Below are 24,273 nucleotides of genomic sequence, written 5' to 3' on the forward strand. Positions count from 1 at the left end.
CGCATCCATCTTCCTGCGCTTCCTTAGGGGATGCTGCAGACGGCCTTGCAGGCGGTTTCCCCTTCGGAAGGGCTGTCCTCCGAGCAGTGAGGGCTGTCCCCCGCATCCCCCGGGCATCCCCTTCGGGTAATTTCCGAGAGCCGATCGGCGCGGGGCGGGCACGGCCTCCGCTCCGCGCTGCCTCCTGCCCCGCCCGGCGCCGCGGGCCGAGCCGGGCCGAGCCGAGCCGGGCCGAGCCGAGCCGGACCCAGCCAGGCCGAGCCGAGCCGGGCATGGCGCCGCTGGTGCTGTACCACTGGACGCAGTCCTTCTCCTCGCAGAAGGTGAGAGCTGGGCGGGGGAGCGGGGCCCTGGATCGCCGCCTCCCGCCGCGCCCGCAACCCCTGCGCGCCCGCGGTGGCACCGGGCAGGGAGGGGTGGAGGATGGAGGGATGGGGGATGGAGAGATGGAGGATGGAGGATGGAGGGTGGGCGGCCGTGGGTGCGCCGAGGCGGGGCTGGGAGAGCGGCCGGGCGGGGATGCTGCTCGGGCGGGGATGCTGCTCGGGCAGGGATGGTGCCCGGGCAGGGATGCGGGCCGGGCGGGGATGCTGCCCGGGCGGGGATGCTGCTCGGGCAGGGATGCGGGCCAGGCAGGGATGGTGCCCGGGCAGGGATGCTGTCCGGGCGGGGATGTGGTTCGGACAGGGATGCCGCCCGGGTGGGGATGCTGTCCGGGCGGGGATGCTGCCCGGGTGACCCTGGCGGTGCCGTTCCAGGTGCGGCTGGCAATAGCCGAGAAGGCGCTGAAATGCGAGGAGCGCGATGTGAACCTGCCCCTGAGCGAGCACAACGAGCCGTGGTTCATGCGCTTGAGCTCCTCTGGAGAAGTACCCGTCCTCATCCATGGGGAAAACGTCATTTGTGAGGCAACGCAGATTATTGATTACCTTGAAGCAACGTTTGTAGATGGTAATCCCACAGACATTTCACTGTGTGGTTCTTCCCCTCACCCCGTAGGCTGCAGCAATGCTAGGGCAGCTCTGTGTCACTGCAGGACTCTCGTTCAGGGCAGAACATGTTTATAGTGTCACAAGTAAACAGGCTCTCTTAATAGCTAGCAGTTTGGGTTGAAAACATGTTACTCTAAAATGAGCTGAAAGCTTTCCAGCACCTTCATGAGTGTACCTTTATAAGTAAAACCTACCACTGTCCTCCTTAGCCCTTCAGGAAGGATGGAAAGGCCAGAAATGGCAGCAGCACCAATGGTGTGACACTGCCGCGAAAAGTAACATACTGAACAGGGCTGCCTGACTGCCTTTGTCAAGCAGGTCCAGATTCTCTGTAAGATAAGAGGAAACATGCTTAATTTCAGAATAATCTTCTGTAGAACAGTGGAAGTAGAATGAGCAAAATTTTTTTGGAGACAAAATGGAATGAAGAGGTAAAAGAGCAGGAAGAGAATTCTTGGAAGTGGGCATGTGCAGGGTTTTGAAGTTCTTTGTGCCTGTACTGTTAAAAAAAAAAAAAAACAAAAAAAAAAAAACCAAAAAATCAAACACCAACAAAAAAACCTGCCTCAATTTTTGAAGGAAATGCAGAGCTGTATTTTGTATAGGTGTGAAGATGGCAGCATTTTGTATTTCAGGGATTTAGCACTGCAATTTTTGAGGCATGAAGAAAACTTCATTGTTGAGTGAACATAATTTGTGCTTTGAACAAACATAATGTTGTCTTTTAGTCAAAAAAGGAGTTGGGGCCCAGGTAGATCAAGAATAGGGTAAAACTCATTGATGTGTAGGAATACTTCCAGCCACACGTTGTGTAGGATTCCTGTACTGTAATTTTTACACTATTGCAGGAACAGTAACATTTCAGCCGTAACAATTTCCTGGAATCTCAGCTGTCCCCAGCTGTGAGAGCATTATAGGGTTGAATGTCATGGTCACGCATTCCTAGATGTACATAACAGAGCTGAGTGTGGTTTTCTGATTTCCAATCCTCTTAAATACATGTTTGTGTGAGTTGCTGAATTTGCATCCATTTATAATTGGAATTATAAAACATTTTAAAATGAGCTACAAATATACATTTTTCTGAGCTGCAATCACACCGTTGAGTTATGCCGGGGAACAAGTAAAGCTTTCTTCCCTGTGGCTGTGTCACCTGTCCCAGCTGGACATGACTGGATGAACTTTGGTCAATTAGATGATTCTTCTTTTCTTAACTTTATTTTTAACTTTGTTTTGCAGAGGAAGTACCAAGATTAATGCCAGAAGAGGGGAGCATGTATTATCCAAGGGTGCAGCACTACAGAGAGCTTTTAGACTCCTTGCCTATGGATGCCTACACACATGGCTGCATCCTGCACCCCGAGTTAACAGTGGACTCCATGATCCCAGCCTATGCTACCAGCAGAATCCGTAGTATGTACTGGTGTAGCTCTGAATGTCTCTGACTTAGTAGGTTGCTGCATTACATTTTTCTTCTTTCTTAAGTCCACCTTAAATACAAAATACTGAGCACAATTTATGAATTTTAGTTGCAGTCCTTGATGATTTGTGCATATACTTTTTATTGATTGTGTATTCTGTTGGGATTTGGAAATGGGAAAGAGGAAATGTTGTTTTTGAGGTGTCTATGGAGATAATTTTTTTGTACCACGGCTACCTTTTAATTGATGCCTTTATGTTTCCTTCAATGTATTACAAAAGAACTAAGTAGTTCTAGGACAAATATCAACTCCTGACAGCATGGCTGGATGATGATTCCCTGTTTACTATTACATTCTGAGATCTCTGATTAATTTTTTTTGTCAACATTTTCGTTTATATGGTGTTGATTTTTTTTTATATGATGTTTTAGAATGCTCTGTAGAACAAAGTCAAATACTGCAGAGTCTTTGAAATGTAATACATCTATACTATTAGTAAGTCCATGATATCATAAACAGTGATATTGTGTTAGCTTGAGAAATCATATTTCCAACAAAATGTCTTATCCTCCTCCTTAAAATTTCTGGTAACACTCTTATGTTGTCACAAGTGAAGGCAGGCAGTTACTTTCCCATATTGTTGCATGGTTAATGTAACATAGTACATAGTAACATAGAATCATAGGATCACGAAATCATAGAATCATAGAATGGCCTAGGTTGGAAGGGACCTTAAAGATCGCCCAGTTTCAACATCTTCCACTAGATCAGGCTGTTCCAAGCCCCATGCAGTCTGGCCTTGGACACTTCCAGGGATAGGGAGTCCACAGCTTCTCTGGGCAATCTGTTCCAGTGCCTCACCACCCTCACAGGAAAGAATTTCATCTTCATATCTAATCTAAATCTACTTCCTACAGTTTAAAGCCACTTCCCCTTGTCCAAGAACATGAATTATTCCCTTAATCAGTGCATTGTCTGGTTTGGTGGTTTTGATTTTATTTATTTATTTATTTTTTTCCCAAATGTGGATGCTAACTGTTTATTGAACAATTGTGCTTTACTCATAGGCATTATGGGTAGTTTTTCTGTTTTCGCATGGTAATAATCAGTGCTTTTATTACAGCTCACTTTACAACATTGTCCTCTGCTTTTCTTGCTGTATGTATTCTTCCACTCAAGCTTCTAGTTGATATAAATTGTTCTCAGTTTGCACATGTTCGTACTGGCAGAGCTAACATTATTGCTTATCTAACTTGGGTTGTTTTCTTATCTTTTTATGCTTAAAGCATAGCCTACATTTTTTGATTTGAAGCATTTTTTTGAAAAGCCTGTGGATGTTTCTTAACAATTCCTTTGCATGTTCAAACTTCTCCTGGTCGGAGATGGTTTCATTTCAGCTTGAAACACCTTTATTTTCAGACTACTGGATATAATAAGGCATGAGCCAGTTGTGTATTATGTTCATGCATACCAAATCCAAGTAAGTAATTAATTGCATATGTAAAATTTTGGTTGTATGAGTACATCCTTCCATTTCTTCATACACTGTATTGAAGTATGACTTTCACAGTCATGTTGAAATGAATATATAAAAAAGTGAGTTTGTTATTCTCTAGAAAGAGTTTTTATCAGTTTAATTTATCAGACTTAATTGTAACTAAACTTTATTATCAAGTGCAAGTGAGAGGTGATTCATGCTCTATAATTATTCTTTTGTTCTCAGTTTGTGGTTAGAAATACTTATTTTTAGAAGATTTATAAATCATTGTCTTTTGGTATTTTAGGTTTATGAGTATGGCATTTTCAAGCAAAGCCCCATTTTAAGGAAAAGGCTATACATGCATAGTAGAAATCAGTAAAATTAACTTTTCACATCATTCCTTCTTTAAATCATGTAATAATGTTTTTCTAGGACATACACACAGTTCTTGAAGAACATTTCCAAAAGGATCACAGACTCTGGCATCAGATTTTAGCTAAATGAAAACACCTTGGCTCCATATTCAGTGGCATTTAGGCTTTTGCTGTGAAATTATGCTTATGGCCTACAGTGACCAGAAATCTCAGTGTGGGCCTAACAGCTCTGTCACAACTGATGAGCTGAAGGTGTGGTGGGTCAGTTTAAAAAGCATTCAAGTTTTCCAAAATGTGATGTATTTAAATCCTAACCTAGTGATTGCTATATTGAAGCAGCAATTCCAATTTCCTTGGTATGGTATTTGTACACAGGCTATTGGTCAATTCCTGTGGATTGCATTATGAGTATGTTTGGATATCTAATATTTGTCATTCCTTTTTTTGTCTGCCTTTGTGGTTTTTTTTTTCTTCTTTTTTTAAATATTTTTAAATTAGGCCAAATAAGTAACACAGAATCAGAATTGAAGAAACTTGCAGAAGAAAATCCAGACCTTCAAGATGCCTATATAGCAAAACAGAAGCGCCTTAAGGTAAGAAACCCCTTTGTATGGGCCCCTTTATTATGAGCTTGTTAGTGCTAGATGTTTTGGTCACAATATGAACATTTGTTTCACTTGTCATTACCAGTAATGTCATACAGTGGTTTAACCCTTCAAGGCATGAAACAGTCTGTCCTCAGATCAGCTACACACTTCAAGTGTGTGCTGAAGTACTGGACTGGTCCCAGTGACTTCAAAGGTAAGTACACATCAGTGCTGCTGTCAGGCTGTTGAGCAGCCTGCAAGGGTAGGCAAACCTTAATATCTGGTATCTCTAAAGTTTTCTTCTGTTTTCTGAATTGTCACCAGTATCCATGTAGTATCCATCTGACTATGTGGAGAAAATAATCATATTCTGTGATAAAAATATAAATTCTGTACAATGATTAAACACTAACCTGTATGTTTATTTAGTCTAAACTGCTGGATCATGATAATATAAAATATCTAAAGAAAATACTGGATGAACTGGAAAAAGTTTTGGATCAGGTTGAGACTGAATTGCAGCGGCGAAATGAGGAAACACCAGGTAAGAAATTTTTCTTGCTAAATCCTATAAATATTTCTGTTTGAGGATACTGAGTAAACTTGTTGACAGCACCATTATAAAGCAATTTTTAATGTGTCAGATTTGATACTTTTAATATAGATTGATCTATATATCACAGAAGGGATCAATACTGTTTTAAATACTACCTTACTTTACTGTTTCACTCAGTGACTTCTCACTGTCTCATGAGAATTCTTGATCACATTTTCAGGAAAAGAAGTATAATTGTCTGCATAATTTTTTAGTATTTTTATCAACAAAATCAGGAAAAAAATTACCTACAGAATGTTGATGTTATAGGTATAGTCTTCAGTTCACTATAATGATCACAACCTTAATGTCTAACACAGGTTTATTATAATCTTGTGCAGATACTCTGCTGATATTTTGGTATATGCAGAATAAGCAATCTGAATAATTGCTCTAGTCATTAGTCAACCTTCTTCTCTCACCCTCTTGGAAAGCAGCCCTGTTTACTTGCTTCCACCAAAATGAAAGTCAAATTATTCACACAATCACAGAATCATCAATGTTGCAAGAGGCTTTCAAGATGATCTAGTCTGACTGTCCACCCAGCACCATCATAACCACACCTAACCATATCCTGCTGTCGGCTGCCCTGGGCAACATATTCCAGTGCCTGACCACTCTCAGTGAAAAACATTTCTAATATCTAATCTGAACCTCTTCTGGCTCAACTTAGGGCCATTTCCTCTCATCCTGTTAGAAAGTCCTGGCCCAAATACAGAGTCCTGGGGAACCCCACTAGTGACCAGCCACCAACTGGATGTAACTGCATTTACCAGCACTCCCTGGGCCTGGACTTCCAGCCAGTTTTTCAGTCAATGAAGAATGAAGAAGAATGAAAGAATGAAGCCCACCCAAGCCAGTTTGCCCAGGAGAATGGTCTGGGAGACAGGTCAAAATCTTTACAGGTATTTAGAAAATATGCACAGCCTTTCCCTCATGCAGTAAACATGTCACTGGTCATGGAAGGAGGTCAGGTTGACCAAACAGGACTTACCTTTGTAAACTTATGCTGGCTGGGCCTGTTCCCCTGGTTGTCCTGCACATGCCATGTAGTGACACTCAGGACAATCTGCTCCATGATGTTTCCCAGTACCAAGGTCAGGATGATAGGTCTGTAATTTTCTGGGTCCTCCTTCTGACCCTTTTTGTAGATGGGTATTACATTTGCTAATTTCTGGGAAACAGAGACTTCTGTGGTTAACCAGAATTGCTGGTAAATGATTGAAATAATTGGCAAGTTTTTGGCATCTCCCTTCTTACTCTTGGGCATATCCCATCTTGACCGACAGACTTCTGAGTGTCTAACTGGCATGACAGGTCACTAACCATTTTCTCCTGGGTTGTAGGTGCTTCACTCAGGTCACAATCGACAACTTCCAGCTCTGGGAGCTGGAAAGCCTGAGGACCATGGGTTTTAATGTTAAAGACTGTGGCAAAGAAGTCATTAAGAACTTCAGCCTTTTCCTCATCCCCACTATGTTTTCCCTTTCATCCAGCAAAGGGTTGAGAATTCTTAGCCCTCCTTTTGCTGCCAGTGTATTTACTGAAACTGTTTTTGTTGTCTTTAACTGCAGTGCCAAATTAAGTTCATTTGGCTTTCTTTCTGACTTTCTCCTTCATAACCTCAGACATACTTGTAGTTACACTTCTCCTTCCAGAGGTGAGACACAGTCCTTTTTACCCTGAGTTCCAGCCCAAGTTCCCTGTTTACCCAGGCTGGTCTTTGTCCCTGATAGTATATGGGAACTATCTGTTGCTGTGCCTTTAAGAATTCCTCCTTAAATCTTGCCTGTCCTTCCTGTACTACTTTGCCTTTCAGGACTGACTCCCAAGGAACTCTGTCAATCAAACTCCTAAGCAGTCCAAAGTCTGCCTGGCAGAGATCCAAGGTGGCAGTTCTGCTGGTGCCTTTCCTTACTTCACCCAGAACTGAAAACTCCATCATTTCATAGTTGCTGTGCCCAAGATGGCCACTGACCACCACATCACCATGAGTTCGTCTCCAGTTGAGACTAAGTTTTCTACCACACACTCCAGGAATCTCCTAGGCTGCCCCCTCTCCACTGTGTTGTATTTTCAGCAGGCATCTGGCAGGCTGAAGTCCCCCACAAGTACAAGGGCTGGAAATTGAGAGACTTCTGCCAGCCTCCTGTAGAGTGCGTCATCTGCCTCTTCATGGTGGCTAGCAGGTCTGTAACACACTCCTGCAAGGACATCTGCAATGCTGACCTTCCCCCTGATCTATACCCACAGGCACTTAACCATGTCAGCATCCTAAATTCTGTTTAAATGGGATTAGCCTTCTGCTTTTTCACAGTATGGTTCAGCTCCTAGTGGTGCTAATAGGAGTCCTTTCCCTGACTTCACTGGAAACTGCATGAAGCATCAGTCAATATTAACTGCATCTGCTCAAATCAATAACTTTTTGCATTTAGCTCTATAAATAGCTGTTGTAATAACTAAAGATTACTATCACAACTGTAGGTTTGAACCAGCAGTTAAAAATCCAGATTAAATTTTCTACTGACTCAACAGTGAAAGTCATAGAAAATATTTTAACTCATAAAAGATGGAAGGATTTTGTTCAGCAAACTATGTCTGTCACCATTTCCAGCAACCCTTTTCCTTTCTCTGCTAAGTAGCCTTTCCAAGGAGTCAACTGGTGCAGGATTGATGAACCTATGAAAGCTTCTGGGGTCTCTGGATTTTGTGAAACATGGGACTATTGCCTCTTGGAATTTTGTCTGAGGTAGTCCCACTTTGGAGGTTTGTGATCTGTATTTCTCCAGGTTCTAGTAAAACTCAGAGTTCCTGCTTCTCTTGCAGTTGCTTGAATCCCTCAACTGCTACTGCTGCCACTGCAGGCATCTTTCTTTAATACAGGATAGATTCTTTGGTCTTTTCCATCATCTTGTTTAATGCACTGGATGAATTCCCAGGTATCCTTTCAGCAACCTAGGATACACTCCTTTTCTACAGAGGCCTTTCTTCCAGACCTGTGTAACCAGTCAAAATGGACTGGTATCAACTTTGTGCCAAGCTGTTGCTTTTCTCTAGTGGAAAATGTGTTGGAAAGGAGATTGCAAAATTTCTCTGTTTCCAGAGAGGTGCTGCTGAGTGTTCGTGCCAGCATTTTTCCATGTCTGCTGTGTGGGATGAACTGCAAAATTACAAATGAGACGGGAACAGCATAGTCCTCTCTATCTGAGATCTAGGCTAGAGCAGAGTACTTTGCTGGCAGCTAAGATAGCTGTGCTGGCTATCAAGTTTCATATCCTGGGTTTCAAAAGCTCTTGGTATAGTCAGTACATGTCAGCCCTTTCAGGTGGTGTGGTTCAGATCACTGACAGTGAAGTGTGATGCTGCCTGGCAGTGCCTGCTCTGAGCCATCCCAAGAAGATTCACCTTCTTCCTTTGACTGGAGAGGGTACCTGGGGTCTCCATCTGTGTTCCGGACTAGTGATGAGCAGTGTGAATATTAGTAATTTCTCAAACATCTCAGTGTAAACCCCCCATGATTTGGGGTTAAAGAGACATGAAAGAGGGACAGGTAGACAGATTCTGTCATCTCAATGGGCTGATATGTTTGGTGCAAGTCAGTCATCTGATCCATTTCTTTTTGACTTGAAAGCCTCCAACAATCTGGCTGGAGTTAGTTCTTGAGTGAATGCCATTGAGCTGAGTGACACAGGCAAGATAAATTCTTCAGACAAGTGGTAGCTTTTCAGTAAAAGCTAAACTGCCTTCCTCCTTTCCAATCCTGTTTAATTTAATCCAGATTTGAGAAATCTAGTTGAGGAAAATAAGTGTTTACTGTGGGTTTTAATTTATGAACCTGGAATGTGGATCTTTTTCTTTTTTTTCCTTAAAAAATGTAGGTCAGGCTGCTGAGCCTAAGACTTTACAAGATTGTGCAAAGAGTGGACAGGAATTAGTAAAATATTTATTAATTAAAGTAATATTTTAGCTGAAGTGTTGTTGCTCTTTATTAGATGCTACTTTCAAGTATCACTAAACTAAATGTGGTTATATTCCATTAGTTCCTAATGCTTTATGTTTTATCTCTGCTTAGAAGATGGGAATCAGCCTTGGCTCTGTGGTGATTTCTTCAGTCTGGCAGATGTGTCACTTGCTGTCACATTACATCGCCTGAAGTTTCTGGGATTAGCAAGAAGAAACTGGGGAAATGGAAAGCGGCCCAACTTGGAAGCTTATTATGAGCGTGTTGTGAAGAGAAAAGCATTTTACAAAGTTTTGGGACACGTCAACAATATATTAATCTCGGCTGTCCTGCCAACAGCGTTCCGTGTGGCCAAGAAAAGGGCTCCCAGGGTTCTGGGCACCACCCTGCTGGTCAGCATGCTGGCAGGGGTGGGTTACCTTGCTTTCCTCTGTCTTCGGAAGAGATTTGCCAACATGGTGCTATCGATTAGAACCAGGCAAAATTATTTTTAGATGTTGTCTGTCCCTGGTGGTGAGTGGAGGGCATCTCTGCCCTCAGGAAAATATCTTCAATAAAATATAAACGTAGAAGAACGATTATGTCTGCGAATTAGAACTTTGCCACAGAGTAATCATCTCCTGCTGCTGTTTAATTGGGTTGGCAATGCTGAGATATTTTTCAAAAATATTTGTTGGGAGGACGACAAAGGAAAGAAGAGACGTACTTTTCATCCAAGGGACTATAACTCTGACAGTGCTTTATTAAAGTGCTTATTGTCTCCTATACCCAGTAGCTGACCTAATTAATATGCTTTTATTTAATAGATATGCAGCAATGTGACAGCTTTTCACTGTAGATGAAATGCATTATTGTGAAGAAACCAGCATTGTTAAAATACTGAAAATAGCTCTTACTTTAAATGCTCAGAGTAAGATTTAATTGGAACATTGTGCCTGTTGTGTACAGGACCAAGTTTCTCTGTACTGATTATTGTCTGCTAATTTGCAGTTGGATCTCTAGGAATGTGTTAAAAATAATCTTGTAAAGCCACTTTTGTCAGTGTATGTTCATGCAGCAGTTCAGGAAAAGACCTGAAGCAGGTAAGAGCATCAGTGATTTGTCTACCACACAAGAGAAATTCTCCAGAGTCATCACTGGACAACAGATACTACAATTTTGCTGAAATACAAATGGAAGCGAAACACCTGACACTTGTCTTTTGAAAGCCTTTTGGGCTCAGCCTCAAACTCTGAATCAAATCAAACTGTCTTGGTGCACATTTGCTGCTTTCTTTGGAGTGGCTTAATACGGTTGCCTCCATATGAGTGTCCCTTGTACTGTTTCACTCTGAGCACTGGCTATTTTTTGCACACTTCTTGGCAACATTAGCAATTGTACATGTCTGTATGAAATGCTTGCCCACAACGTGCCACAACCAACTATAAAACATAAGCAGAGCAACGCCTTTTTGTATAAGTAATTAAAAATAGTTCACTAGCTATCAGTCTGGTTAGGTAGCCTAGATTGAAGGTAAAGGTGTAATTTAGCAATCTGTTTAATTATGGATAGGGTCATGTTGATGCTAAGTGAAAAATACAGAAAGTTTGGAGACAATTTGTACTGCTAATTTTTTGCAAAACTGCCCTCTTGTTGCATGGAGGAAAGGTGTAGAAAAACTGTTTGATTACTTCCTATTACTCAATGGATGCTGTGAGTTTTATTAGTTTTGAACTGAGCTCCCATTTCAACAAGAGAGGTACATTTACCTGAAAGTGGACTTTGAATCCTTTTGCATCAAAAAAGCATTTGGGAAGGGCTGAAAATTCTCATGACAGTTTAGTAAGACTTTTGTATGCTTGATGAATGTTTGAAAGCCTCAGAGTTTTGTTTACAAGTTGTACATGGATGCAACAAACAAAGCATAGCTTTAAGTGTTTGCCTATCAACAATCAGTGCTAACAGGCCTAAGTACATTTTAGGTCCAGTGCTGGTGGGTGTGGTCTCTCTGCACAATTGCATTTAGGTGTCAAGAAGATCATCTCAAGTTTGCTGGAGAGAACTGAGGCAGTTTCTGTCTGGGCAAGCTCACCATCTAGTATGTATCAATACAGATAAAATTATTGGATACTCCTGCTTATTATTTAATATTGTGCTAGTTGTCTAGCAAAAGTAGACCTAAATCTCATTACTCCTTTTCAGTAATAAGAAACATCTTACCTAGGAAACAATGTGCTTTTTCATTTGTAAAAAAGACAGTTTTATATAATTCTATTTCATGATCCAGTGGTCCTCAAGAACTTGTTGAATTAAATGTGCTCTATTTGGAAAAGATTTATTATCTCTAGAGTGGGTTTAATCCAACAATACTATTAATGTACTGGCAGCTTTAACTGAGTTTGCTGTTTGTGTGTTGCAGTTCATCTGCATTTACTTGTAGCTATCAAATTCCACTAAGTTAATAAACACAGAGTAAGACCTGTAACTTAATGCTTCCCTGGCATGTATTTTTGTCAGACCACCTGTAAAATGTAATTTGATCAAGTCACAGTAAAACTAAATATATATGACTTAGTCTTCTTTAGAGTGAAGTGGCCACCAGATGTCAGTGGTCCTCCAGGACTCTGCTCTGGCATGCCTCTGAGGCAGGAAAACTACTTTTCACAGACAAAAAATTTGTGATCTCAGCATAAGAGGGTTGTGAGCACCCTCAGTGCACTAGCAGTCTCTCCAGACCTCTGGAAATAACTGTGTGGTTCTACCACAGGTTTGTTCCTGACACCTGCCACTTACGCTTGTGTAGTTTCTATACTGGGTAAATGAGAGGCCAAAGTTGAAATAATATTTCACTGGAAAATGAATGTTACTAAACAGCAATTAAACTTGCCATCTGCAAGAATGAGCTTGAATGAAAGTTTTATTGTGGAAAAGTTTGGATCCCTGGTTTGATTCATTTCTGTGAGTTCAACTGTTTGGTATCCTACTTATTTTCACTGTGCATTGATTTCTGTACAGGTGGCAGCAAAAGGCTTATCCATGATTAAATTCCTCAAAATAGGATGAGATTTAGAAGCACCATGCTGCATTTGGCTCTTTGTGCAAGATAGCTTTTGTGCTTGCAAAATTTCTTTTCAACTTGGCTTTTTTTCTTTCTGGTAGCTCTGGATACTATTTTGATTGGGTACTGAAGCAATCTTCTAGTTTTCATTTACTATTTGCTCTCATATCATGCATCAGATATATTTCATATCTTTATGTAGGACCCACACAATAAACATGGATTCTAAGGCCACATACTAGTCTGGTTTTTATCTTCTGTGGCTATAAAACAAAGCGCATTTGAGAATTACACAGTGTTGCTGTAAGGACTCTGATGCTATTCAAGGAGAGAAGCCCTTGAACACTTTTTAAACCAGTTTAAAGATTGACTTGGATATATATGGAAACAGCATGAACAATGACATTTTCTTTGGTTGTCTGTCTGAACTGTATATATCTATGAGGTCCAACAGAAGCTATTTGATAAAGTAAAAAAAAAAAAAAAAAGTAAAAATATAAGGAGGGCAAGCAGGTTTTTAACTTTTTATTAATCCATTAAAAAAAAAATCCAACCTCACCTGACTTCTGGGTGTGTTCCTGATTCATTGTTGAGCTACAGCAGCTGGGACTCCTTTCTGTAAGGTGCATGGCAAGCACATAAGCTGTGTTCACACTGACATTGTCCTTGGTGAGACTAAATGTGTATTAGTCTGGCCATGAACTAAGGACCCCCCCTTTTTTTCTTGCACTGTAGGAGTCTGTATTGGGCCTCCTTCCCTGTTAAGCAGAGGAATAAATACCAGTACGTGAGGCTTGTGTGCATTGCCTCTCAGTATCCTTAAAGTCAGGGAAGCTGCTAAGATAAGTAGACAGCTGGTAGGGTTTGAGTGTCAGGAGATTATGACACTGTAGTCTGTGCACCAACTTTGAAGTGGCCTTATGCTTTAGCATTAATCAGAAGAGCACAGAGCTCTTGCACAGAGCTCTTGCAGTGGAAACCTTATGTCTAAACAGACAAGAGGCAAGAGTGAATACAAAGGTAAGTACAGTAAGTATAAATTCCTTGTCCAGATTCACAAAGCCATACATCCACTTTTGCATGTCACATTTTTAAAGCATTTTTTACTCAAGTCTGAATTTTATAGGAGCAAGGTGCTGCTAAGATTTAGAGAGCAGACTGGCATGCCCTAATGCATGAGGATTAGAGAGGGCAGCAGATGGAAAGTAGGTGAAAAGTAGTGGGTCTATCTAGCAGGAGCACACTGTGCTCTGCAATATGGTGTATGGCAGATTATTGTTTGCTGAGGCCTCCTTCTTATCTCTCTGTTTAGCCAATGTTAGACAGAGGTGTAAGGTTGTGCTTAGGCAATTTATAAGATGTACTGAGGAAGTCAAAAGCATGTAGAAAAATCCCAAAGAAAATATGCTGGGTTTTGTTGCCGCTTTTCTTTATAAAGAAAGTTTCAGTTTTGGTGCAGTACCAAGTCATAAAATCAGGCACTCAAAACGCAAGAAATTCCAGAAGCCAGAGTTCTTACAATACTGTTAACTCACTCATACAATACTTCAATAGCCTTTTTTATTTCTGTTTTCCTTTCTAAGTTACAATCATGGTGCTTAATTTAATGTGAAGTTAAAAATGTTGCACCATAAAATAGTTAGGCTGTGGATAAGCTAAGTGTTGTGGGAAGAATCTGTTGGAATTTGCAGAGCTGAAGGTCTAACTCTTTCTGTGCTTTACATCAGCATTAGTATTTTCTACAGTTTTAAACACTCATAAAAAAATATATAAAAGTGTATTGTGTAAACTAACACAAAATAACAAAAATCAGTATGAATCTACTTGATATATACGAATAAATATTATTATTGTATATACATACACACTATATTATCCCTATTTATCCCTTTCATATTTCATTTGCTAAAAGTGGCTAATTGAGAATTATGTATTTTGCGGTATTACTTGCCTTTATAAAATGAATTTGCATTTATAAAGGTAAAATTATGAAAAAGTCATGTAATTGTAGAATCATGCAAAATTTTGGGTTGCAAGGAACTTTAAAGAGCATCTAGTTCCAACTCCCCTGCCATGAGGAGATGTGTTCCCTTTTCCTTATTTACTCTGATAGCATTACGAGGGTATTTGAAAACATTGGTTACATGATGACTGTAGAGACTTGAGAATACACACAAACATATTTGTTACTTCATGTTAGCTGATCATCCAGATCAGAATATGAATGCCACTGCATTTGGACTGAATAGAAAGCTTTAGCTGTTGAGAAACAATTGCCATCCTGAAAATTGCTTATTTAAGGCCTGTTTCAGAAAGGTTGCCTAACTTGTTTAAGCAGATGATGCCTGTGTAAGCAGCAGAAAACAGAGCATTCATAGGGCCAGACCAGATGTGGGGGACCACTGCTTCTGTCACCTGCTGGCTGAGGCATTCACCTTACAGAAAGTAGAGTCCTTCTCCCTCACTCGGTATTGGAAATAGGTAAAACTTGGTGGTAGAGACAAAAATTCCTCCCTCATAGATACAGGCCCTGTGCAGCAGGTTGCAGAGTCAGGCTCCCTCTTTCTCAGCATAAATCACATCTGCACAGAAATCAGAGGCCATTCCTTTGACAGAGGGTAGTTTGGACATGTGGAGGCTGAGACGGTCAGATGGAGAGCAGGGCCTGCCACACAGCTTCCTCTGCCAGTTACGTTTAAAAGCCAGAAGGAGTTGGCAAATATAAAGGTCTTGGAAAGGATGTCTTTAGGTACATAACACAGGTTTGGGGAAAGGAAGGAACTGTAGACTCTGGAGCCTAAACGAAGCCAAGGAAAAACTATCCAGAGAAGTTCCATCAGTGTGACTTGTGGTCTAAGCTCTGGGTGGCTTTTCTGCAGGTGGAGAGAGGCTTTTAGATTGCTGCTTCTGAGGACATATTGTTGTAACTCACTTCAACTATTTAACTGAAATCAATGAAAAGAAGAAGAAATATCTGTCTCTGTTGAATACATTGTGAAGCCAGCTTCCTGATACAGATATTTAAGTTGGATCACTGTTCAGACAGGTACTGTGAAAGCATAGGTTTTGAACTATGTAACTCTCCTCAAACACCTTTACACAAGCCTAGACACCAAACTAGAAAAATTCAAATTAGAGGTCTGGATTGCACCCCAGAGTCAGAGGCAGTAAAAATAGAAAGACCTATTGTTTGAATTTTTACGTCTTCAAACAGAAATACTTCCAGAGACAAAGATCTCACAGGAAGTCTGTGCCAGATATTCTTTGTCCAAATTTTGCTCCTTAAGAATCTGTGCACCTTTCTATTGTTCTGAATTAAAGACAGCTCTAAAACACAGAATCTACTAAAATTTACAGAGGAAACAAAATTGGCTGATGTTGCAGTAATGGAGGTATCAAGATTTCAGTTTCTAACAGAGAGCCAAATTCAGAACTGGAATGAGTCATTGCTACGAAAAATGTGGTGGTGCACCTACTTACATGGGATCTGAATTTGATTTTAAAGTCATTATGCCATGAATCACGTTTTACAACTTTGCCTTGACAAGTTTTGTTTTAATCAACCTATTTGTTACAGAGACAGTGAAAGCTGTATGGTATCTTTCTGAAACAAAGGAAATATGCATACCTTAATATTTTAAAAGCTGTGTAAGCTTTGAATATGGATAGTATATACTGAGTCAAAATTTTTGGAATATGGAGTTATTTTTGGAATAAAGAATTCTTTTAAAACAAGTCCAAGAATGTATGTTTAGGACTGATTCCAGAACAGCATCATAAATTTTTTATTCTTTGGATTTGAAAGAGAACCAAAAATCTATAGCTGACCTAATTTTTCTGTTGTTAACTTCCAATTGTAACTGTGATACAAGGAAGCTCCAGCAAATAAAAAGATAACATATTTCTCTTTTATGCGTATATATATATATATATATATATATATACACACACAAAAAACAACTGTGCTTATTTAATTTTCTTAGGAAGAGCATATTGGATAAGAGTTCTGCCTCTTGTGTGTTATAAGAAATGAACAGCGTCTTTGTCATGCAAAGTGAGATATGGAAATACTCCCAACGTGGCTGGCAGAACACCAACATTGGCAACATTGGCTGAGGCTGCAGTTCCACACCCACAGCACCCCACAGAAGTGGAAGTCCAGCAGAAGCTGAAAGAGGCTCATTGCAATCCAACAGCCCTCTGTGACAAGTGGGAGGGGAAGCAAACCAAGCTTCAAACCCAGTGCAAGAAGTGGCTGTACTTGAAGTCAGAAGTCCCTCAAGCTGGTTGCAGATAGATGCCAAATGTGTTCCTAGCATCTCTGTCTACCTTGGAATGAGAGAATACCTTGGTGTTGACACATTATCAATGACTGTACCAGTTATTAGTCCAGGGATAATGTGTTGGAGAAAACTTACACAGGGAGTTCTGGAATCAGGAAAAAGTTTTTCTTAAATTTGTATAGAAGATGAATTGAAGATGTACTTGTGAAGAAAATCATATTCATACTCTGCTCTCATCAAGAATTAATTCTGAAACGTGGTCTTTAGCCTCACACTTCACACTGATGTGTTTCAGCACCATGATGTTATGGGAGAGAAAAGGGACAGGGAAGGTAGTAATGGAGACTCAGAAAGGACCTCTTGGTGGGAGGAGGGAATATTTATATAATTACATAAAGATATTTATATATATATTTATATATATAAATACAATTTTATATAGAAATATAAATGGGATATTATATTAAAATATACTGATATCCTAAGGTTTGTGCTTAATTTTGTTTTGTTAGTTTGGCTTTTAATTAAAAAATAAGCCCAAGCATGATAAAGTGCTAAACTGCAATGTGTACATTGGTGTCGAGAAGGAAATGCAATCACAAGATGTTGTCTGTTGATGAAGGAGTAGAGACTTTGCTTTCTGTGCATGACAGTTTATCTGAACACCTCTTCTGAGGATGAAATATGTGAGGAGACAAGCATTATTATTACATGGTTCATTGACTCATTCAATAATGATTCTGTTTAACGAGAGATTCTGTACTTCAGTTACAGCTGAAAGCACTAATTCAAGATAGCAGTAATTTCTCCGTTTGCCTCCATTAACAATTTATTAGGTATTACCAAATTTTATGTTTTTTTGTGTATTATAATTAATCTCACCACACGACCTTGCCTCAAAAGTAGTTTTGTTCTCCTACACTGCAGTCCTTCATCTCATGTTTGTTTGTACAGGACTGGTTCTAATCTGGGCTGTTTGCTGTATAACCTGCAGCTCCCCAGGCTCCTGCTGGCTGTGGGCACTTTGTGTAATGTTTCGTCCTAAAATCATAGAATCGTTTAGGTTGGAAAAGACCTTTAAGATCATCGAGTCCAACTCTTAGACCAGCACTTCCAAGTCCACCACTAGGCCATGTCCCTGAGTTTAACACCCATACATATTTGAATACTCCCAGGGATGGTGACTCAACCTTCCCTGGGCGGTCTGCTCCAGTGCTTGACTACTCCTTCCATGAAGAAGATTTTCCCAATAGCTCAAGAAGCTCTCCTAAAGCAACTTGAGGCCATTTTCTCTTGTTCTATCACTTGTTACTTGAGAGAAGAGACTGACCCCCACCTTGCTTTGTTAACACTGCCTTTCAGGTAGTTGTAGGTCCTCCCTGAGACTCCAGGCTAAACAACTGCAGCCGCTCCTTGTACGACTTGTCCTCCAGACCTTCCAGCAGCTTCATTGCCCTTCTCTGGACACGCTCCAGCACCTCAATGCCTTTCTTGTAGTGAGGGACCCCAGACTGCACACAGTATTTAAGGTATGGCCTCACCAGTTCCAAATACAGGGGGATGATGACTGTCATGGTCCTGCTGGCATCACTCTTTTTGATACAGGCCAGGGTGCCATTGGCCTTCTTGGCCACTTTGCTTGCTGAGCTCAAGAAAGCAAAGAATTTATCAAGCTTTATGTGCTCTGAAGCACGGTTTTGGTAATAGTAGCTGCTTGGCATCAGCTATAATTGATGCAACAGATACTTTTGGTACTGACTAGCTTTCCATGAGGAAAACATATGCATATTTTTGACCTATTTCAACACTGTGGTGTCCAATTACACCACTTATATTTATAACTGCAAGTTTTGTGAGGTAATCTGCAAAAGAAAATGGCAATTTTTCAGACATTAAATGGCACAGATATGTTTAGTATCATGAATACTTCATCTGTAATAAAATGGTCTGTTTGAGACTGCCTGTTAGAATTAATGAGTTTATGTCTTAAAACCTGTGAGAATGTACAGCTCTCACCTGACTCAGTAAGACTGTGGGAAGTTAGGGCCTTTGAATCAGGTGCACAGTTGATGTCCACATTATGATATCTAATGTGGTCCATGTAGACAGATAAGGTTTAGGTTATTTACAAGTTATTTACAGGTTATTTACAAATGTAAAATTCCTTAAACCAATTGTTTATATGGGCATATCTGAGAGAGCACAGTAAGGCAGGGATCGGTAGATGGCTGCTTTACCCAAAAGGAAGTGTTTCACTTTACACAGATTTATGGAAAATTTTATTTCTTTTATAGTTGCACTAACATTTTTTGTGGTTTATCTTTTGACTCTCATATTCAGAAAATCTTAATATTAAACCTTTGACAGGTGATTCACTGGATAACAATTGTAATTTTTTTAATCCGTGGATCTTACTCAACTCATTTAAGTGGTCTGATTAGGAAGTATTTTAAAACACTTAGCAATTGTATTTAAATCATTCTACCATTGTCCCAGATCATCACTTGCTGGAAGATTCTACAGCAGTGCAAATGCTTACTTCTCTAGTTTGTACTTTAAAAGTTTTCACTTCTGCACTTGCAAAGAAATATTGAACACAGGATAAATTAAAAAAATCCCAAGCACCAGAAGAGATAGTTAGATGTTTGGGAACATAAATCGACTCCTTCCTCAAGCTGGAGGAAAGGTCAGTAAGCTCCTACAGGTGCTATTTATTTTACTTTGTATAACATGTGAGACATCTAAATTTCAGATGAGTGCAACTAGTGGAATTTTCCTTTCTAGCTCAGACATGCCAAATGTTTAGGGAGTTTACTTGCCTACACTTGAATTTCTGCTGATGAAGTGCGGTCACTGTGCTTCATTGAAAGGAGCTCAGTACAAATACATGGCTTATGGTCAACAGTGTTTAGGTAAGACATTTGCATAATTTTCTCAAGTGTCAGTGACTCCACACTGTTTGCCTAAGTATCTTTAAGAAAACACTAGATGATTTTCCAAATGGTAGTCCCTCTGTTAGAATATGAACCTTAAAAGTCATGTTTAAAACAGAGAGTTTTTACATATGATACACTATTTTTCCTTTAATCTCTGGAGTCTGAATGATTTGGTGTATACAGAAGAATAGAAGGTATGGTTCCTTAAAACTTCTCTTTGCAACTTTTAACAGAAAAAGCAGAACCAAGAAGAATGAATGAATAGGCTCTGCTTCATAATTTCAACTAAAACTATCTTCTGATAACCTGTGACATAACTAACAAGAGCAAGAGATATTTTATTCCATGAATTTGGCATAAATCCTTACACTATTAGTTAATACTTGTTTCAGTTTGGCCTAATTTGGGTGATTCCTTGTAGTTTGAAGACACTAGAGAGCTTTTATTCTGCCTGGAGTGATCTTGGTGCATTTTTTTCTTCTTCCTCAACACAATAGTTGATATCAGCACAGGCTGCTTAAGGCATTCTTAGCTCTGTTGAACTCCTCTTTTTCCTACATTCATATCCAGGGAAAACATAGCATAGACTATGAAAGTACTGAAATGTGCTTCCTTAAATTCCCATCTTTGTGTCATTGTGAAACTTATGTCTTCTGCCCTCCTTTTTACAAGCCTTTGTAAAAGTCTATGTCAAGGCCATACTCAGTTGTGGAGATTGAGGATATAAGGGTTTGAGAACATGGCCTCCCAGTTCATACTCAGAAAAGTCTTGGCTCTTTGCACAGGTTAGTTTGGAAACTGCTACCGTGGAAGAAACCTATTTCATTTATCACATAAAATCATCTCCTCCTCCTCCAAGAAAACTCGTCTGTTGTCAAAATTTTCTGCCAGTTTGTGTCTTAAAATAAATTTGGCTTTTTGTCCTCTATCATTAATTTCAAAAATAAGCATAACCTTGGTTTTCTGATGGTTAAGATTTTGAAACTAAGGTTATTTCCAAATTTCATAGCTCAGTCATAGTCAGTTGCTCTTGGGTATCACTAATGTTGTTACAGTTTAAGCAAGTTTTCTTTCTTCCTGGTGTATATTCCCATTATGTATCTATATACAATAATTGCCCTATAAAAATAGCAGAACAAAATAGTAGACTAGAACTATTAAAATGGTATATTTTGCAGAAGGAGAAAAGAAAATTTCCACAGGATGCCCTACCCCAATAAATATTTTCTCCAAAGGTGAGATTGTAAGCAAATACCAGTACTTGGAACCCTTTTTTTCAAAGTGTGTTTACTAACTAAAAGTCTGTTACACAGGAGTACACAAGCAAGAGCAGTATTCACTGCAAAGCCAGCATTTTCAGTAACATGGTAATAAAGTTAAAATACTTGTAAAAGAAAAAAAAAAAGAAACCAACAGAAAACAAAATAAAACCAACCCACAAAACCCTTAAAAACCCTTTTAGAAAAACAGTTCAACACAAATGAATTCTCTTAGCAGTGATAAATAAATAGTGACTTCATGACACTGTTTATTTACTGTCATTGAGATTTTATCTTGGATCAAATTATGTAAACAAACACACAACTCCACTGGTTTTGGAATTAAATACAGGACTGGTATTAAAACTATAATTCCTGTTGATACAGAGTATGATCCAGCCAGAAACTTAAATTAAGGTTGAATCACAAGCCATTTGTACTGCTATAAACACCCTTGCTGTATGTAGAAACCCAGTCAAAAAAGAGTATTCCTTGTTCAATTCTGATTTTTGTTAGAAAAACACATTTACTCATCCCATTTATTTCATATTGTTCTAATTATCCCCACAATGTGATCATTCACACAAGGCGTTCTTGACCATGAAGAAAACTGTGATGAATTATTAAAATAAAAATTGTAATTTCTGAGTCTACTTTTGAAAGCTTCCCTCTGGCCCAGAAGATGATATCATGTGTCAGTGACATTGGCAGCCTCAGAGTACACCAGCCACGACAACAGAGGTTCAGTCTTAGTTTAGCAATAAATTATATTACATTGTAATAGATTTCCAGATTACCAAAACCCATTAATACTTCTTCTCAGTAATCCCTCCTGAGGCCATGGGGCATCAGCTGGGACCACTGAATAAGCCTGAACTGCCCAGGAGCCTTGAAGAACAGGCTGAGGAGAGTCCCTCCATAAACACGGCAGGAGCTGGGTGACCATGGGAGATCCATGTCCCTGAGCTGTGTGACCATGGAGATCCATGTCTCTGAGCTGGGTGACCATGGGAGATCCATGTCCCTGAGCTGTGTGACCATAGGAGATCCATGTCCCTGAGCTGGGTGATCATGGGAGATCCATGTCCCTGAGCTGGGTGACCATGGGAGATCCATGTCCCTGAGCTGGGTGATCATGGCACAACCACGCTCCTTTGCTTGATCCCGCCATTAAGAAAGGGTCACTTTTCTTTTGCTCTTCAGTTTGGCCATTTTACAGATTTGCTGGCCATGATTGGCAGGGTGTGGACAGTGGGAGGCTGTGGGGGCTGTGAGCTGCCCTGTGCCAGCCACAGATGGTTCTGGGACTGGCATGAACGCCCTGGTGTGTGCCACCACTTAGGGCAGCTGGAGGAGCCCATGGGCCCCTCGGCAGGTGTCTTTTGGAATCAGAATGGAGTGCTGCTGTGGGGGAGGATACGGACACCCCTGAGGGAACTGTGGCAGCAGGCCACCAAGGCTGGGGCAGGGACACTCCTGAGTGACAGTCATCAGCACAGCAGAGCTCTGCAGGAGGAGGCTGTAGATGTGTTGCTGGCCAGGGCTTTCTGCAGCCTTGCAGACATGGTGCCTGGTGACTCGTGCGCTGAATCCCTGCAGCCAGTGGCACAACAGATGCTGTGACACACCTGCTGAGGGTCAATCCCCTTGTCCCAGTCTCCACTGCCCTGCTGTCATGCATGCTGACCTGGAACTGGCCAGAGTGCACCAGGCTGAGTTTCTCACTTCGGTGGAGAGCACTGTTAGGGCCAATGGATCAGAAATTCTGCCCTTAGAGCAAGCAAATCAAACCCCAACATCTCAATGCTCAGGCCTGTGAGCTTTGCTCAGGAGTGAATTTAGTGCAATTGGTCAAAAAGCGCAGGTCAGACTCACAAGAAGAGGCATGTCTGGCAAGGAGCTCGTTGTCAGAAAACAGTTATCACTGTTAAGTGGATGGAAGAATAGAAAATTAATGCTTCTCAAGTTCTTTTGCTGTGCCAAGATGTTCCCTCTTGGCTGTACAAAGGAAAATGCTTTTCCCTAAAAGGTATTTTTGTAATGAGAAATCTGCACAACATGGCTTCATCTATAAATACTTAAGATTTAATAAAATACAGAAGAAAAGCACATTTATTATCTGTACATCATTACAGAGTGGGTATAAATATATTTTTCAATATATAACTGTTTTGGAATACCTGCCATTGAACTAGATTGCACTTCAAGGACCTATTCATATTAAGTATTTTCCACTGTGGACGTTGTGAATATATTTAACAGTAGAAAGTAAGAAAATAGTCTTTAGGTTGGGATTCCTTTGGATACTGTGCTTTGATAAGTGTGTAAATTTTATTTTCTTTTTGGTTTGTAGAACAAACACATATAATCCTTCTCCTCAAAAGGAAAAAATCATATTTCATTTTAGTGACATCTAAATAAATCTCATAACCTACTATTAAAACCCAACTTATGCCTCTCTTTCCATTATGCTCTATTTATTATGTAAGCGGTGTATTTTCAGTTTTTTACTCCCTGTGGATTTCTAACTCTTTCTCGTCAATTTTTCTGCTAATTGGCACATGACTTGTCCCTTTCCCAGTCCAGTCCAGTCCTGGGTGCCTGGAAGACACCAGTGACTGGGATAGGGAGCTGTGTCCCTGCTGCTGCCCACTCCAGAGCAGTTAGTTCTAGCTGGGTTATACTGGAGCACTCCCTGAGCTGAGCAAGGATGATCTCCTGCTTCATGTGAAAGTTTAAAGAGCAAGTATTGAGCAGTGCTGCAGGTGCAAATGCTGTTTCCACTTACAGTAAAATGAAAAAAAAAAAAAGTTTTTTCATTCTGTTTCATCATATACAACTCCCCAGTGCAAGAAAAATACACTTAAAAATCTCACACAGTTGAATCAGCTGCGGAATTGCAGTTATTTTATTGAATTGACAGGTAGTGAAGAGGGATTTTATTGGTAAAAATACATCTATAATTACATGTATTGCTTCTGATCTTAAGTATGGTTATAGCTGCTGCTTGAAAATTCATGAACACTGCAGTGTTTGAATGAAGAACTGTAAGGCAAGTAAGTAACAAATCACTACAAAAGATTTTAAAAAATTATTGTGGCAGGTCAAAAAGAAAAATCTTTGGACTCATGTATAAAAGGTAGACCAGACACTACTTTTTAAATGATAAATTTACTATCAGGTCAGGGATTTAACAGGAGATAAATGAAACTATGAAAGAGATAAGTAAAAACAAAATGGAAAGACTACCTTACCTTCTCTCTTATTTCATATTTGGTTTTACCAATTTATGTAACCTGATGGAAGATTTAACAAGGTTATGAATGATCCAAGTCATCAGGCTTAAAA

The 24,273-nt window shown here is 40.1% G+C and overlaps 1 protein-coding gene across 2 annotated transcripts; it reads left to right on the forward strand.

The window, feature by feature from the left end:
* Positions 1-208: 208 nt before the first annotated feature.
* Positions 209-12,319, forward strand: GDAP1 (ganglioside induced differentiation associated protein 1). Of its 2 annotated transcripts, none has more exons than XM_058023661.1 (6): positions 209-323; positions 759-951; positions 2,232-2,405; positions 4,766-4,860; positions 5,284-5,398; positions 9,522-12,319. In XM_058023661.1, exons 1-6 carry the CDS (start codon positions 273-275, stop codon positions 9,902-9,904), a joined length of 1,011 nt encoding a protein of 336 aa, XP_057879644.1. In that variant the 5' UTR covers positions 209-272; the 3' UTR covers positions 9,905-12,319. The 2 variants fall into 2 exon arrangements, with proteins under 2 accessions (XP_057879644.1, XP_057879653.1); XM_058023670.1 differs by having other exon boundaries at positions 9,525-12,319.
* Positions 12,320-24,273: the final 11,954 nt, after the last annotated feature.

Source organism: Melospiza georgiana, chromosome 1 (genome assembly GCF_028018845.1).
Source record: "Melospiza georgiana isolate bMelGeo1 chromosome 1, bMelGeo1.pri, whole genome shotgun sequence".
Classification (NCBI taxonomy): domain Eukaryota; kingdom Metazoa; phylum Chordata; class Aves; order Passeriformes; family Passerellidae; genus Melospiza; species Melospiza georgiana.